The sequence below is a fragment of the Carassius carassius genome, chromosome 23, assembly GCF_963082965.1.
Source record: "Carassius carassius chromosome 23, fCarCar2.1, whole genome shotgun sequence".
NCBI lineage: Eukaryota > Metazoa > Chordata > Actinopteri > Cypriniformes > Cyprinidae > Carassius > Carassius carassius.
In genome coordinates this window covers 27,229,766-27,247,362 of record NC_081777.1, presented here as the reverse complement: position 1 = coordinate 27,247,362, position 17,597 = coordinate 27,229,766, and the positions used below count along the sequence as shown (strand labels likewise).

The 17,597-nt window shown below is 34.8% G+C and overlaps 1 protein-coding gene across 4 annotated transcripts in view; it reads left to right on the top strand.

The window, feature by feature from the left end:
- LOC132101667 (voltage-dependent calcium channel subunit alpha-2/delta-1) overlaps positions 1 to 17,597 on the top strand; it is a 94,932-nt gene that overhangs the window by 61,236 nt on the left and 16,099 nt on the right. For 2 of the 4 annotated variants that reach the window (XM_059506782.1, XM_059506784.1), the window contains exons 19-22: positions 9,135 to 9,206; positions 10,096 to 10,167; positions 10,247 to 10,308; positions 10,412 to 10,488. In XM_059506782.1, the coding sequence (XP_059362765.1) occupies positions 9,135 to 9,206; positions 10,096 to 10,167; positions 10,247 to 10,308; positions 10,412 to 10,488 (283 nt within the window). Of the gene's footprint in view, positions 1 to 9,134; positions 9,207 to 10,095; positions 10,168 to 10,246; positions 10,309 to 10,411; positions 10,498 to 17,597 lie in introns of all 4 variants that reach the window. The other 2 variants (XM_059506780.1, XM_059506783.1) reach the window with 1 other exon arrangement.

Below are 17,597 nucleotides of genomic sequence, written 5' to 3'. Positions count from 1 at the left end.
CTAAAACCTAAAAGCTGTCCATATATGGATTTTTTTTAACAATGGTCTCATGACAATACAGTATAATTGGCCTTAAATAATTGTTTGGAGAAATTGCAACATACTCTCTACTGTTTAAAATTTCGGGGTCAGTGAAAATAAGTAAAATATGGACAAACCCAGCGATTGGGTTGTTCTGACCCAGCGGTTGGGTTAAACATTTTACTCAACTGCTGGTTGAAAATAACTAAATCTATTACATTTCTTTCAATAAATCAGCATTGTAGAATGATTTCTGAAGGATCATGTGACACTGAAGACTGGAGTAATGAGGCTGAAAATTCAGCTTTGCTTGCACACAAGTAAAATATATTTTAAAATATATTAAAATGGAAAACATTTATTTTAAATTGTCATTATATTTCACAATATTATAGTATGATCCAATAAATGCAGCCCAAAAGATCAAAATCTTGCTGACCTTAAAATTTTGAAGGGTGGTGTAATTTAGAGCTTTGCAAATATGATTTGATATTAATGTAATCTCATAGATTTTTTTTTCTTCCAAATATTGCATTGATACTTTAAGTTGTACAAGTATTCATTTAATCTCCCACAATTCAATTAATGATGCACAAGATGCACGCTGCACAAGATCCCGGGCCCTATGCATAGGCAGTCCTAATGGGCCCCCTCCCCTCGAAAATATATATTCCAGACTTTTCAAGGGCCCTCTCTTCCTTTGGGGCCCTGGTAATCAGTACTGGTTTTACCCCCAGTCCAGCACCCCTGACCCTAATAGCCCTTATATTATCCCTTTTTTCCTTCTATTCATATATTTTTTTATAGGTAATACCACATTACATTTATCTATCCCATGACCCAATGGGAAGATCAATCATCTGCGAGTGATTCAGCTCATATCGTTATTGACAAGTGTATCTGACCTCATATGTAAAGCTGTAGATTTAGAATGTACGAACAGGCATTTGCGGTCTGTAAGCAGCCACTCACATAGCTTTTTCTTTGGATCGGAGCACACAAGCCCCTCTGCTGGGTGAGCTTTTCAAATCGCCCAAAGTAATACGCCGTGCTTCTGGCAGCGAACCTGCATACATGTTTCTCAATGCAACTCTACAACACTTTTTACATATAAGTCTGTTTGCAGGTTCCTTTGATTCTGGCATCCAGCCACACACATAGGCCAGTCTGTTTTTCATCTTTTAAACAAAGAATGTGAAAGAGAAAAGAGATCATGTGTATGTGTTCAGGGTCATAGTTTATCCTCGGTCTGGATGGTAAAAGCACCGTCCATCACCCCAGTCTCAGACAGTCCCAGCCCACCATGACAGTCTCGCAAGTTAAGGAGGTAAAATGCATTAAATATATTATGTCTGGATTGCTGTAGATTGAAAATCGTTTAGACGTTTTCTGATTTAAGCTCAGAATGCAATCGCAAAGAGTTATACATGTGCAGGACTCGACAATAAGGATGACTCTGGGCCAGTGTGAGATCTAACATTCATCGTAAACATTTGGTTTTGGGTGATGTATCTATGCTATATGATTATGCTAATTTGAAGTATGTAACCAAGGTAATGTTATCCAGCATGCTAATGTAGTTTTTTGTTGTTGTTGAAATTGTGACTTGTGATAGTAATGGAAGTGTCAAACTAAATTGTAATGTTTTGCACCATATTCCATTGCTTTCCAAAATAATAATGATAATAATAATGATTTGCTTTTAATTTGCAGTTTAGGACTTTTTTTACATAGTTATAGGAAGTTATAAGATATTTTTGTGTGCTTATGGTATGTACATTTGTTGTTGTTGTTATTATTGCTAATTAAAACTCTAAAGAATTGTATTAATTGTATTAAAATGAAATTGTATTTAAAAAATAAATTAAAAATCAAATTAAATACTTTTATTCAGCAAGTATGCATGAATTAATCAGTGAATACTTTAAAATTATTACAAGAAATCTACATTTGTTTTGACTATTTTAAATAAATATTTTTTTAAACCTTCTATTCTTTAAAAAATCCTGAAAAAAACTATCACTGTTTTTACAAAAATATTAAGCAGGACAAAAGTTTTCAGCATTGATAATAATAATGGATACATTTTAAAATATTAAAAATATATTAAAAGAGAAAACCGCTTCTTTTTAATTATAGTAAACCTTTGCAATATTACATTTAAAGCAATAAAAAAATAATAAAGTAAACCCCAAACTTTTAAACTGTCATGCATTTATGGTATTGCTTTAAATGTTATATTGCAAAATTTAAGATTTAAAAAGTAACGGTTTTCTATTTTAATATATTATTATTGTTTTTAAAATGTATTCCTTATTATTATCAATGCTGAAAACTGTTGTCCTGCTTAACATATATATATATATATATATATATATATATATATATATATATATATATATATATATATATATATATATATATATATATATATATATATATATATATATATATATATATGTATGTATGTATGTATGTACGTATATAAGTGTGTGTATAACAGTACATTTTAACAGGACAGGTAAAAAGATGAAACACGGCCCCAACCGTACCAGCTGGAAAAAATCCTTATGTTGAGTCCTGATGTGTAACTGCCTGAGGACACCTGGCTTGTGAGTTAGGGCAAGTGCTGAAACATGTCAGTGTTATTGCTGAAATATTGGGTCAGAGAAGTATGATGTTTGCTGTTAAATCGGCATTAAAATAACAAAGCTCCAGGTCTTATATATGGAGAATATTAACTTCAGTCCACAAGCCAGTCAAATCCAGCATAGAGAACACATTTCCGTCCTTGGCGTCAGTTAGAACCAATGTTATGACTTATTTCCATCTTGCCTCAAAATTCCATCTACTAGCTTTTGCATTAAAAGAAACGACTAAGACTAGAAGATTTCTTCCACTCTCCATCGTTCATACGGAAAAAACTTTACCGAAACAAACTCTTAACATAACTCGCGAACAATGCTTTTTTTTAATGAGCTCACCTAAATCATTAAAGGCATAAAAATGAACGAAATGCATGTGCTATGACAAACATAAACGACAGAGTTATTGCTCGCAGCAGACTCCATTTGCGAAACAGGCTTTGTGATCCGGTCGGTTTGACTTTAGATTAGCTAGCCGACTCTGATCACATCTGAACGCTTGATCTCTCAAGGACAGATGGTGAGATGCGATCTGGTGTGGCCGCAGATCAGCAGGCTGATTGAGAGAGACACGTAGGCATGGATTGAATCTCTGAACCGTGGATGCCGTACTTAACCCTGAGCAGTGCTGATATGCAAACACAAGCCACTAAACCATGGGGTGCTAGATCTACTGGAAACAGTTCAAAGTGCTCCACCAGCATCCAGCGGTGCAAAACACATGACTGAATTTGTCTGCTAAAGTTAAGAGAAAGCAACCACTCCGAACGAACTTCGGAGAGTCTTTCAAGGAGACTTTGAACACTGCAGGAAGGGCTAATTTGATTTTGACAGAGCAGAAATTGAACAAACCCTCTTAGTATGTCAGCCATATGTTGTCTGCTTGCCAGAGATCGAAATAATTGTGTTCAAACAGTAGGAAGGCCTACACGATGGGAATCGATTTATAGCATGCACTTTTATTTCTTTTTCAAACGTTCTCATCTATGATGGATTACCGTGTTTTACAATAACAGCATTAACAAGTGTGGTCTCTTTCAAGGCTTAAGTCAGTTTTTGGCACCCATAAATAACCCTATTTCTGTTTCCACTGAAATCCTCTTCATATTTTCTCATTAGAACAGGATTCAGAGCCGTCAACGCAGGCTAAGTAAAAAGCTTGCTCTTACGTTCCCCGAGGTGAGACCATGCAAACTGTGGTAGATCTGTTCTGTCATAGAAATACAGTGAAATAGTGCTCAATAGCTCGTTTGGCGCCTATAGTTGTAGTACGATATCTAGTAAGCCTTCCTAACCGTAATCTTAGAGGCATTTTACTGTAGTGCATACAGTATATTACCAAATACCATTACTGAGCTTACTCTAGTTTTAGAACCCAGAATCGCAGAGTTTGTGATAGTTATGCTACATATAAGTATTTCTTACACAACACATGTTTTCAGCAAGAGGAAGAATAAATAAATCCATTCCAATTTCTTTTAGCCTTAATTTATTTTTTTTCAATTTTCCACCATAGGCAGAATAAAAAAGGAAATCGTAGACTTCATTTATTTATATAAATTTAAATTTGAATTTAAAATTAATTAACATTCAGATTTTTCTTCTAGGTTACATCTTGCAATTCTTTTTTTCTTCTGGAATAAGTTATAATATATATATATAAGATAAACTTTTTTATCTCTCAATTCTGACTTTTTTCTTGGAGTTTTGACTATAGAACACACAAGTCAGAAATGCAAGCAAAATTGTGAGACATTAATATAATTATGAATCTTTTTCCTCACATTCCCAAGGTTACATCTTGCAATTTTGACTTTTTTTCCCCTGAATTCCGAGCTTACATCTTACAAAAAGGTTTTATTTTTTTATTTATATATAAAAAAGGTAACATTTTATCTATCAGTTCTGACTTTTTTCTTACAATTTTAATTTACATCTCACACCTCAGAATTGTGAGATAAAAGTTTCAATAGTCTTATTATTATCATTACTACTTATATTTATTTATTTGTTTGTTTATTTGGGTTTATTTTGTTTTAATCCTGAAAATAAAAAAAGAATGTGGGGAAAACAAGCGCAAAAATAATTTTTCTTTTCATTTAAACTTTTCATTTCTTAATTTGAAATATTTTTGTAGCAATGAAAAGGTCTCTACTGTCACTTCTGGTGATTTAATGCACCCTTGCTGAATGAAAAGTATTAAAAAAAAAAAAAAAAAAAAAATATATATATATATATATATATATATATATATATATATATATATATATATATATATATATATATATATATATATATATATAAAGTACAGACCAAAAGTTTGGACACACCTTTTCATTCAAAGGGTTTTCTTTATTTTCATGACTATGAAAACTGTAGAGTCACACTGAAGGCATCAAGGGCTATTTGACCAAGAAGGAGAGTGATGGGGTGCTGCGCCAGATGACCCGGCCTCCACAGTCACCGGACCTGAACCCAATCGAGATGGTTTAGGGGTGAGCTGGACCGCAGACAGAAGGCAAAAGGGCCAACAAGTGCTAAGCATCTCTCGGGGAACTCCTTCAAGACTGTTGGAAGACCATTTCAGGTGACTACCTCTTGAAGCTCATCAAGAGAATGCCAAGAGTGTGCAAAGCAGTAATCAAAGCAAAAGGTGGCTAGTTTGAAGAACCTAGAATATGACATATTTTCAGTTGTTTAACACTTTTTTGTTATGTATATAATTCCATATATAATTCCACATGTGTTAATTCATAGTTTTGATGCCTTCAGTGTGAATCTACAATTTTCATAGTCATGAAAAAAAAAACTCTTTGAATGAGAAGGTGTGTCCAAACTTTTGGTCTGTACTGTATATATACCAAACTTTTAAATGGTAGTAGTCCAACCCTGCTAGTTAAGCTAGTTTAGCAGCCTAGTGGGGACACCAGCGCACCAACACAGCATGTCCAAACCAGCACCCAAAACACAGCATATGCTTATGATCAGTCATGCTGGTGTTTTCAGTGGAGATATGACTTCAGTAAGTGTGTGTAGTGGTTATCAGGAGTGCTAGCATGCCATCTGATGTTTGTTTGTGTCTACAGAGTGAGAGTTCATCGAGATATTTCCTGTCTGGTGGATCAGAAAGATAATTGTTTTTATGTGTTCCAACCATTACCAGATATAACAGAGTTCAGCCTACTGTAGCATGTTCAGCACTCACATCCAATGCGTTTCTCAAACAGTTGGTATTTGTGTCATGTGCTTATAATCTTGAAGGATTCAGTAATGATTTCTTCATATGGCAGATCTGTGTTCTCGCTTGACCTCCATTTGTAATGTGAACAACGAAAAGATGATTTACTGTCCAAGGGAAAACACACGAGTGAAAAATGAGAAGGAGAAAAGGGAAAGGAAAAATGTTTGCTGAGACGGTACATTGCCTGTCCTACAGTGGCGTTATGGGGGAATTGACTGCCTGACATGTGTCACAAATTTTGCTGCTTTTTTTGGCTCCTAATCGGCAAAATGTTTCTTTTCTTTTTTTTTTTTTGACTTGGAATGAAAAAGGATTTCCTTTCAAATATTGATTTTTAGTAATGCAATGCTTGTTTTGTATCACATAGATCATAGGTCTGTTTTTTTGTGATTATCATACATCTGGTTTGTTTCATATGTTACATGTTTCGTAAAACTGGCATTGCCTGTGTGATTCAGGGAGAGGGAGGGATTTGGGCGGGACACGCAGGAACTTGTATAAATCCTCCTTTCCTGTTTATAAAAATTACTGATTCTTGGTCAGCGTATTCTGCATGAAAGATGTTTGGACTGGCTAAAGATGGTAACTCTGTAGATTCTATGACAGCGTTTTAAAATAATACTTTGTTTTTGTTGATTGAAGTGGCCCCAGGAAGTATTTGCATACTTAAAAAAATAGAAAGGCAAAATATTTAAATAAAGAAATATTTAAATATTTATTTAAATAAAGCAATGAGGATTCTGTATAAAACCATTGTGATACTTAGTGAAACCCTTTAAGGGAACTGACTGCTACTAAAACAACCTTCCCAAAAAAATAAACAAATTAATAAATAAATAATTTAATTTGAATTATAATTAGTTAAAACCATTTATTTATTTATGTAAATGTAATTATTTAAAAGTATTGAACTTTCTAAAACAACATCCCAAAAATTAAATATGTTTTAAGAAATGTATGTATTTATTTGTTTCGATTTATTTATTTATAGAGACTACTTTTCTTATTATATTATATTATATTAATGCTGTTTTTAAAAATGCCGTATATGTCCAAATACTTTAAGGGGATGTTAAGTATTAAGACATTCTGTTTTTTTTTGTTTTTTTATGTTATCTCAGCAAGAAAAGAGCAAGTGGCTATTTTTGGCTCGGAGCCACTGTATGCTCCATGCTTCAGATCAGTAGTTGTGTGCATGAGATGGTTTTTAATGAGGCCTTTTTTGTGGAGTTCAGTATCTCTCTCTTGTACAGTGTAATTAGTGTGATAATGGGGTTAGACACCGTGACTCTTAGCGGTGTGCTATTATTATCGCAGTCAAAATAAGCAGCGACGCCCACATCATCTGTGACATGACACGTTTATGTCTGGCATTCAAGCGCAGAATAGCTTCGCACATGGCAGAAAATAGTTTACATATTTTCACAGCCTATATAAGAAGTGCCAGATATAGTTTTCAGCAGGCTCTCTCAGGCTCAGGAAGCCGACACATGTCAGTCATATCTGGGTGATGTGGAGGTCCCCCGGGTGCCAGTAGAGGAGCAGAGGGTGACCCCGACACTTTGAAATCCTTCTCCAGTGTTGTCTGTCTCTCATTACTCTCCTGCTTTCATATTCACTGCTTTCCCTTTGATTTTGATCTCAATTATATGTCTCTTTCTTTTTTCTTTCTTTCTTTCTCTACTTCCTTGTCTTTCTTTCTTTCTTTCTCTTTCTTTGTCTCTTTCTTTCATCACTTGTTTTTCTTACTTCTGTCCATCTTTCTTTCTTTCATCCATCCGTCTGTTGCTTTCTTTCATCCGTCTGCCTTCTTTTCTCTCCTCCCTTGTCTTTCTTTCTTCTGTCCATCTTTTCTTTCTTTCTTTCTTTCTTTCTTTCTTTCTTCTGTTTGACTTTCTTTCATCACTTGTCTTTCTTCTGTCCATCTTTCTTTCTTTCTTTCTTTTTTCTTTTCATCATTTCTTTCATCCTTCTGTCTCATCTGTCTTTCTTTCTTTCATTGCTTGTCTTTCTTCTGTCTATCTGTCCACCTCTCCACCTTTCTTTCTTTCTTTCTTCTGTTTGACTTTTTTATCACTTGTTTTTCTTCTGTCCATCTTTCTTTTGTCCATCTGTCTTTCTTTCTTTCTTTTCATAATTTCTTTCATCCTTTTTTCTTGTCTGTCTTTCTTTCTTTCATTGCTTGTCTTTCTTCTGTCCACCTTTCTTTCTTTTGTTCTGTCTTTCTATCTTCCCTTGTCTTTCTTTCTTCTGTCCATCTGTCCATCTTCTTTCTTCCTTTCATCTGTCTGTCTTTCATTAATTGCATGTCTGTCTGTCTGTCTTTCTTTCTGTCTGTCTGTCTGTCTGTCTTTCTTTCTTTCTTCACTGTGATTGTTTTGTCTCATGTTATTTCTTCATTGTCTCTGTTCTTGATTCTGTCCTGCTCATCCTCTCCTGTGACTGTGTTCATGCTCGCTCTACATGTTGCATGTTGCATGTAAGAGTCTGATTGCCTCACTTCACCTTATAGCTTTTCTCACATCATAGATTTGATGTAGGTGCCAGGGTTGTTAATGTGTACATGAGCAATGTGACGCAAGATACATACAGATGAACAAAAACATTTGTTACCAAGAGCAAACATTCTTTATTGGACAGACAATATTACCTCCTAAAATGGAGTGAGGCAAAGTTTTGTTAAGCAATCTAGATTTTAATAGCTTCATGGTTCTTACTCAAAAACATGAATCATATTTTGACAGCGAAATGTAAAGAAATAGGTTTTTAAACTGTTTAAATTTTATATTTTATAATATAATACATTTAGATTTAATTTGGTTATTTTATGTTAAAACTTAACATAGTTAAATACAGAAATCTTGACTTTTCACAGCTTCTGTTCACAGAAACACAATCTTCTACTCACAATCTCTTAATTTCTATAGTATTCAAAAAATTTGAATGTTTATGAAAAGGAGACACAAAGGAGATTAAATATAAATAAAATACTTTTTTTTTCCATGAAAGGACTGAGTTTAATTTATTTTCTTCCTTCTCTCTGTAGAAGAACATATTAATCAGATTTATGCCTGCATAAATGAACTTTTTAAACACTGTATATTTCTATAGCTCAACAGAAACTTTCACTGTGATGTATTGTAGACCTGGAGTACATTAACACTCAACCCAAAGCTAAAAGTAAACTATATAGAGAGAAATGTTAACATCATTTGGTTCCTCTTTAGAACCCCAAATTCCAGGAGCCTGTTACACTGGATTTTCTGGATGCTGAGCTGGAAAATGACATTAAAGTCCAGGTATGCCACAGCACACACATACAGTACAAACACAAATAGCGTGATGTCACCTGTTTTATTTTATTGCTATGCTGATGAAACACCTGAGAGGTTTTGATTTCATGTGTGGTATTTCAATACTTCCAAATGCTTACATTTCTGTTACAAAACATGTGCTGAAAACACCCTTTTGCTCAAGGGATGCATAGTTAGCTTAGATAGTAGTGATTTATGATAGTAGTGGATATAATTCCTGACCACACAAAGTCACAGAGCTTTTTACAAAATGAAATGCATTTGCAGATAAAAAATGATAATAGAGCTGTTTAAATAAATAATTAATTGCTGTACTTTGATTGCCATTTGAACCTTGCTACATGTACTGCGTTAGACTAAATGCGACTTGTCATAGCATTTGTGTATTACTGCTCTTTTGTTGGTTTTGATTGCTTCTGTTATCCTTATTTGGAAGTTGCTTTGGATAAGAGCTTCTGCTAAATGACTGAATGTAAAAAAAGTAAAGTAAAGGATTACTGTAATTTAATTTGTTACTTCTCATGTAATTGCATTAAATGCTCTATAGACTATAGAAAAATCCTTATAAATCAATAGTGGATTTACTGTCCAAATGTAACATTTAATGTTAATATATATGTATTATATATGTAACTTTCTCCTTGTAAATACTTTGGCCAGTTCAAGAATAATTTATGTAATTTTATATGATTTATTTGAAATAATTAAAAGAGCCACTTTATGTCTATCCTTGTATTGTTTAACTGGAGTAATTAATTACTTTTTAGAGTAACTTACTTAACATTGTACTACCAGTGTAAAAGTCAAAGTACCATGGTAATGCCATCATTACTATAGTTCACACTGATTATTCATATCTCTCTTGTTTTCTCAGATACGGACTTGGATGATTGACAGGGACCCTGGGGAGAAAACAATAGAAACACTTGTGAAATCTCAAGATGAGGTGCGTTGCTCTTCTATAATTCTTTTTCTATAATTTTCCCCATACTTGTTTCAGTTACACCTTTTATTTGCAATATCAGAGATACATTGATCGAGGAATCAGGACGTACACCTGGGCGCCGGTTAATGGGACAGACTACAGGTGGTTTGTTGGCTTTACCTATGCAAAGCGTTTCATAACCCTCCTAAGTATTTGTATGTATAAAACATGTTGTCTTTTTCCTCTGTGTGTGGGTGTTCTGCAGCCTGGCCTTGGTTTTGCCTGAATACAGTCTGCATTACATCGAGGCAAACCTGGGGGACACTATAAAACAAGCCATGTGTGAGTACCGTCTGTTCGCCCAGAACACACAGACCAGCTCCCCACGTTGAGCAAACACACTATCATTTACTAAAGATCAGATAGAGCCTTCGGCATGCAAAGCTATTGTTTTATGAAATAGTTGAGACCGCTAGCAAATATTTCTCATCGGCTCGCGAGAGAGGTCTGTCTGTGTGACCTCGATTGTCAGGGCTGCTCTCTGTATTAAACTTAGGTCCAGCTGGTCTCCACCCATCCTGAGCAGTGTAGCCAGGCGTTTGATCTGACTCTCCCCAGCACACAGGGGCCCCGGCTGGGAAGAGAGAGACTGCGAACGCTCCCTCCCCTCTGGACATGTGCTGCTGAGCTCCAGATCTGCACACACAGACACTCAGCTCATTTGGAGGAATATTTTCAGGTTGAGCTCTGTCGATGGCATATGGCTTGCTGTCAATTTAGCAAACTGAGTTGAAAATGATTTTGAATCGTATCTCGATGCACCATAGACTTCTATTTCCGTGGTAATTGACAGATGCTGTCGATAGAGCTTAACTTGTACTTAAGCCAGAACATTCTTTAAAGGAATAGATCATCCATAAATGAAAATTGCCATTATTTTTCTGGATGTTTTATGTTGCTCCTTTTCATATAATGAATGTTTATAGTACATAAAACATCACTATATGATTATACAGTATGTAGCCTAAATGGCTCTTGTAGTATATAGAAGTCTTCTGAAGCTTTACGAACAGACCAAAGTCATTATCGGCATTCGAATCAGAGAGGTGAATTCGACAATCAGATCAGTCGTTCCTGAAAAGAACCGGATCAAAAGAATGATTCTTTCTGGAATCAGAAAATGTGTTTAATTTAAAAATGTCAGAATGGTGACTATTCCTTAAACCAAAGAAGATAAACATTCCCAGAGAAGTCTGCACACACATTTATTCTACATACAGTAAATGCACATGTACAAAACACTAAGTCTTTCTCTGGTCTATCCTTTCTTCCTTTCCATCTTTAAATGGCACAGCTCAATGGGGCAAGTACTACCTCTTTGTCTTTTACTGTTCCCCTAACTGTGTGTTCTCCTGATTTTAGCCATTTATTGACATTCATTTATGCATGATTTTAAGTTACATTTTCTATGCTTAACGCATCCGTTTGTTTGAGTTACCTATGTTCTGTTATGCATGGTCTGTGTAACATTGACCGATTATTAAACAGTGTTTGGTGCTTGTCTAAATATGCATGCACAGATAAGTAAAAAAAAAAAAAAAAATCTTGAAAATGTGGACTTTTAATGTTTAATTTTTTTTTATTGCCCATGCAAGTGCAAACCACCACACATTTCTAGGGTGTTGCTATGTGGTTGAAGAAGAGGTGTTCTGAGCAGTGTTATTTTTTACTAGTAATAGTACCTATTAATATTTTGAATAAGCTTTTTTATATATATTTTCTAGTTTTATAGTGATGTCATTTTGATTAATTGTGATTATTTACATCCAAAATAAAAGTTTGTTTACGTGTGTCCTGTTATATATTTAAGAAGTATTTATGCACGCATATGTGTGTGTCTATATATATATATGTATATATACGTGTACATAATATATGTGTGTGTTCTGTGTATATGTATATATAAATATACACATATACATGTATATATTTAAGGAATGTATGTAATATATATTTCTATTTCTATATGATAGAAATATATATATAGAAATAGAAATATATATTACATACATTCCTTAAATATATACATGTATATGTGTATATTTATATATACGTATAAACAGAACACACACATATATTATGTACACGTTTACTTTGGATGTGATTAATCGCGATTAATCGACTTGACAGCACTAGATCACTTTAATTTATTTTGTATTTTTATGTACTTTCATAATTTTTATTAGTTTTTTTTTTTTTAGTAATTTTACTATTTTAAATTAATGATTTCAGTTAGCAAAGTAAGCTTTTCCAATTTTTGTTTTTATTCAGCTTTATTCCAATTATTAAAAACTGAAAACACTTTTAGTGTGTGTTTGAAATAATCATAAGCCTAATTGCACTGAAAAGTAATAGCACACCTCTCCACATCAAGCCACACTATTAGTTGTATCATTCAGGCCCGTAGCATGAAGGCTTGTGAGATGAATTATGGAGAAGAATGCAGAGCTCTGAGCCAGAAGCCTTTCCCCCTTCTCACTGTTCATCAGCATAATTATTTTAGCATAACAGTGCTTTGTAAGATCACATAGCTTTAACTTGAGTCATTACTGTACATGTTAGAAAGCCAACAATGGAAATTTTAGCTTGTGAAACAATGAGTAAAGCAGGTTTTTAAGCCTGGAAGGGCCACATAAGGTCATATTGTGGCTTGTAAGCAGTAACAATCAGCTCTTTGAGGAAACTTTCGCCTCACAAGCTGTATTTGTACTCCAATTTTAATTGTCATGTCTAATTTATTATGTGCGAGCGTGTTTGTGCGTGTTAATGTGCTAAAACTGATATTTCTGAAATCCTGCCGTGTGCTACTGCAGATATGTGTGAGATGTGGTATCTGTTTCTCTCTCTTCCTCCTCTTATTCCCTCTCTCTCAATTTCTTGTCATAAAGGATCCTGGCATAGGTTTACGGGCTCGTAAAAAGGCAGGTCCATGTGGTTATTGAGAAAGGGGAAAGAGGCAGCGGCGCAGGGGTCAGGTTTTGCGGTGGTCTTCAGAGTGCTCCTGGATACCTTAGGAGCCCGACTTTGCACTCTGGGAGCTCCACAGGGCTTGTATGACTAAAGCCGACAGCCGAATGTAAACTTCAGAAAGGCAGAACTAGAGAAGTGTGGCTTTTGGGAGCCATGTAGAGCAAATAATGAGAAGAACAGGTGAACGTGAAGTTCTCTCGAGGGATGTGTCCTTATGGCTGGTCGTAACTGAAAACTGTGATGATGGACTCGGGTGCTTGGACCTGGCAGACTCTGAACTTGACTGGATCTTAGAAGTTGTGGATGTTTCTGCTTGATTAACCTCACATGTGTGTGTCACCAAGAACTTAACACTGCAAAAAATGATGGTCTTAACGCTCTTTCACACCAAGGAGGATAACTATTATGATAACAAAAGATATAGTTTTATATGTAGTATAGCGGAGTTAACACCATAACTGTAACGATAACACTTTTAAAAACTATTTTTTTCCCATCGGATGAACGATAAAAACATTGGTAGCCAATCAGAATCCATCCTGCTTTAAAAGACTGACATTTAAAGTGACCGACTACATAGCAGCAGTGTGAATTTATACTAAATAGAACATTGTCATCTGTTGGCGAAGACGCTGATATAGTTATCATCATAGTTATCTTTAGAATTATCGTTTTGGGGGGTGAACAGTATTAAACATATTTAGTATTTTTGTATTTTTGTATATTTAGTATTTTTAGAGTTTATGCTTAAAACAAGAAATTTGAAAAAAAGAAGATATTGGCAGATATTGTTTTCTTTTTTTTCAGAAAACAAGACTTAATATCTTCTCAAGTAAATGTAAGTTCATTTAAAAATGTTTTGATGTTTGCACTGGAAAACAAGACAAAAAGATTGAGAAAGAAAATGATTTGTTGCAGTGGAAATTGTTTTGTTGGAGATCAGAGATGCTGAGAGCCTTAGTTTGAGAAGAAAAGAATCTGACATGTTGCTAATTATATTGACGGCAAATTCAGAGCAGATGTGTGGCCATTAATTCATTGACACCTTTGACAGAAGCTTTAAACACCCATTTGCACACAAACAAAGGTCTAATACAACCCTGTTTTGACATGCACAAACCATATCATGCCGGCCTCCCTGTCTTTTATCAGCCGGTGATGGTGGGTCATGGTTTTTCGGATCAGAAGCTCTGCTAATGGCTATAACGAAAGCAGAGCTAATGAGGGACTGTGTATAGACGCAGATGACAAGGCCACAGATTATGTTTGATGGTATTTGCAATCCCTTTCATGCTGCTAGTCAGATCCACTGTTATTTTAACAGTATTTATATTCTGTTACAGTATTTATTAATATTTTCAGTTTTCATTTTGATAGACATTTTAGTAATTAATAATTACAACTTAAAATTTAAACTTTCATTTTTTTTTTTTTTTTTTTTTTTTTTTATCAATTCCAACTTGGAATTAGAAATTAGAAATATTTTTTTATAGTTTTGGTTTTAGTTAACAATAACAGCTTTCACAGATTCTGTGCAACGACTTCCACGTTTAGGACCTGCTATATTTAATTGAACAATGTTCCTGATTTAAAACACATTTTAAGTTTCTTGGTGGTTGCTTAGTAGCCCAAGTCAAGATAGCCCACCATCAAGAATGTGATATTCTGGTCTCTAGATATGATTTGATCCCTCTTTCAGTCAGTGAAATTGTTTTGGCCTTTTAGTCATCTGCCAAGTGAAGCTCTTTAGTCAGATCACTTAGAAATATGTTAAAAACCACCAAAGTTGAATACTAAAACTCCTAAGCATAGCCTTTAAGGGCATCACTTAAACATATCAAACACGGTTCTTCAAATCTGGCCCTGGAGGTTTGCTGTCCCGCAGAGCTTAGCTCCAAACCTGAAGAACACAATTTGCTTACTCTGGTGTGTTTGATTATGGTTGAATTTAAACTCAGCAGGACAATGGACCTCCAGGGCCAGATTTGATGAACGCTGAAAAAATAAAACATTAATATTTCTGGCTCTAAATTCAAAGCTGTTTAAAATTAGCCAATAAATGCACACCTTGACCCAGTAAATTCAATAATGCATTGGCATTTCATGGCTTTAGTAAAAATATGTAAATTGGATCTAGCACTACTTTATTAATTTTAGTTCTATAGTGTTTCATCTTTTATTCGATTTTGCAAGCAATTGCCTGAGCCAAGAACACAATGTTGTGTACGCACAGCAACCCATCAGTTCTCAACAATATACCAAGACCAACTGTTTTGAGTTTGTCTATCTCTTTTGTTTATATAGATTTTTTTTACAATCACAGTTGATTTTCATTGTTATAACAAATATTAGGGTAAATCCTTTGTTTGGTTGGTTGAACGTGCAGTCCGGAAGTTCCCAGGCAAATCAAGATCTCCTCTATGCTTAGATGGTCTGGTTCTGTTTTGATCTACTGGCTCACATCAATGGCTGATTGCGTGTGCACCTTTGATGTACAAAGAGAGTTTGATGTGACTTCACCAAACGCTGGCTGACCTTTTTTTATTTTTTTTTTGGCTGATCGTGCATACCACATGCCAATTTGTTCAACCATCGTGTCATTTGATGTTTTCATCAAGCGTCAGAATTATTTTACCATGCCTGCCAAACTCTCCGCTCACTCCTCTCGTAACTCTCTGTGTTGAATGGAAAGGACTGTCTGCATCCATTTCTTCATGCTGTAATATCAAACTCACATCTTTGTTGTGTGTCCAGGCTTTTGCTTAATCTGAAACCGTCATCGTCTCCATGAGAACTTTTTTATGTGAAATGCTGTTTTCAGAGTATCCGGTTCACAATTTTGGATGTCTTTTGGGACTGTGATGGACTGTGGTAATTTTGTCTTTCTCTTTGTCTTCTGATTGGTTGGATTTTCACCACAGGGACCAAGGGCAAGTACTGCACCCTTCTCTTCTCAGACCTTCGTGCTTTATTTTATTTATCAGTTGTTGTATCATTTATTTTCAGTGTCATTTGCATGCATCTTTTTTATCCTTTTTTTCAGAGTGGTCATGTCACATCTATGTGTGTGTTTTATCAAAAAGAATGTCTCTTTTCAAAAGTGCATTTCTTATTTTTATTTTTTTTTTTACTAATAATTCACTTTGCATGCAGTTAATTACTGCTTTTGTTTAAGATGCCAGCTTTTCCTGTAAAACGTTTTCAGTCAAATCATCTGTTTTTATATATTTTTTTATTTTGTTCAATGGACAATGCTGATACCAGTAACTAGAGATTACTATGTCTGCTAAAATACTGATATGTTATATCCCTATTTTAAAAAAAAAAAATCTTAAACCAGCCTAAAATGGTTTGATGGTCTCCAATGCTGGTCTTTGGTCTGCTTTTAGTGAGTTTGGGGCTGTGGATACCAGTTAATCCAACTGAAGACCAACTTGGCAAGGCTATGAGGCTATCTTGAACCAGTTAAAGCTGTTTTAGGCATATTTATGCATACAGCAGGGAAACACTAGTACATTTGAATTAAAACAGTTGAGATGTACATATACAATGAAATGACATTTTGTTATACCATAATTACTAGAATTTCCCTTGGGTAGTTCTCAATTAACTTTATTTATATAGCACCAACAAAAACAAAGATTGTTGACCAAGGTGCTGTACAATCAATCAAATATCAATAACATTAGCACTCAGAACAACATAAATTACAGCACAGAACAAAGCTGACACAGCACAATTAACTACAGTCAAAAGCCAGAAAAAAAGATGGGTTTTGAGTTTGGCTGTAAACTCATTCAGTGTAGAGGCAGTTCTAATAGAAACTGGTAGGCTGTTCCAGAGTTTCGGAGCAGCAACAGCAAAGGCTCGGTCGCCTCTTGATTTCAGTTTAGCCCGTGGAACTTTTAATAGTCTCTGGTTGGAAGACCTAAGAGACCTTCCAGGATTGTGAGAAGATAATAAATCAGACAGATATACAGGACTTTACCCATTCAGAGTTTAAAATTCTATAACAAATTGGGAGCCAATGCAAAGATGTAAATACTGGGGTAATATGCTCTCGTTTACACACACCAATAAGGTTTCACCATTTGAAGTCGATTAAAAGATTCTTGATTAATACCCATTTAAAGGGAATTACAGAATTTGAGCCTTGTTGAAATAAAAGCTTGAATGACTGTTTCAGAGTCCTTAAAAGAAAGAAATGGTTTCACTTTAGCTAAGACTCTGAGATGGAAAAACTGGCTTTGACTATATTTCCTAAAAATCGACCCCAGGGGAAGCATATGCAAAGAGATTAATATTGGAGCGAGAATAGAGCCTTGAGGGACACCGCACGTAAGGGGAGCTGCATCTGAAGTAAATTCACCAACACTAACAGAGAACCTTCTATGGTTAAAATAGAATGGAAATCATTTGAG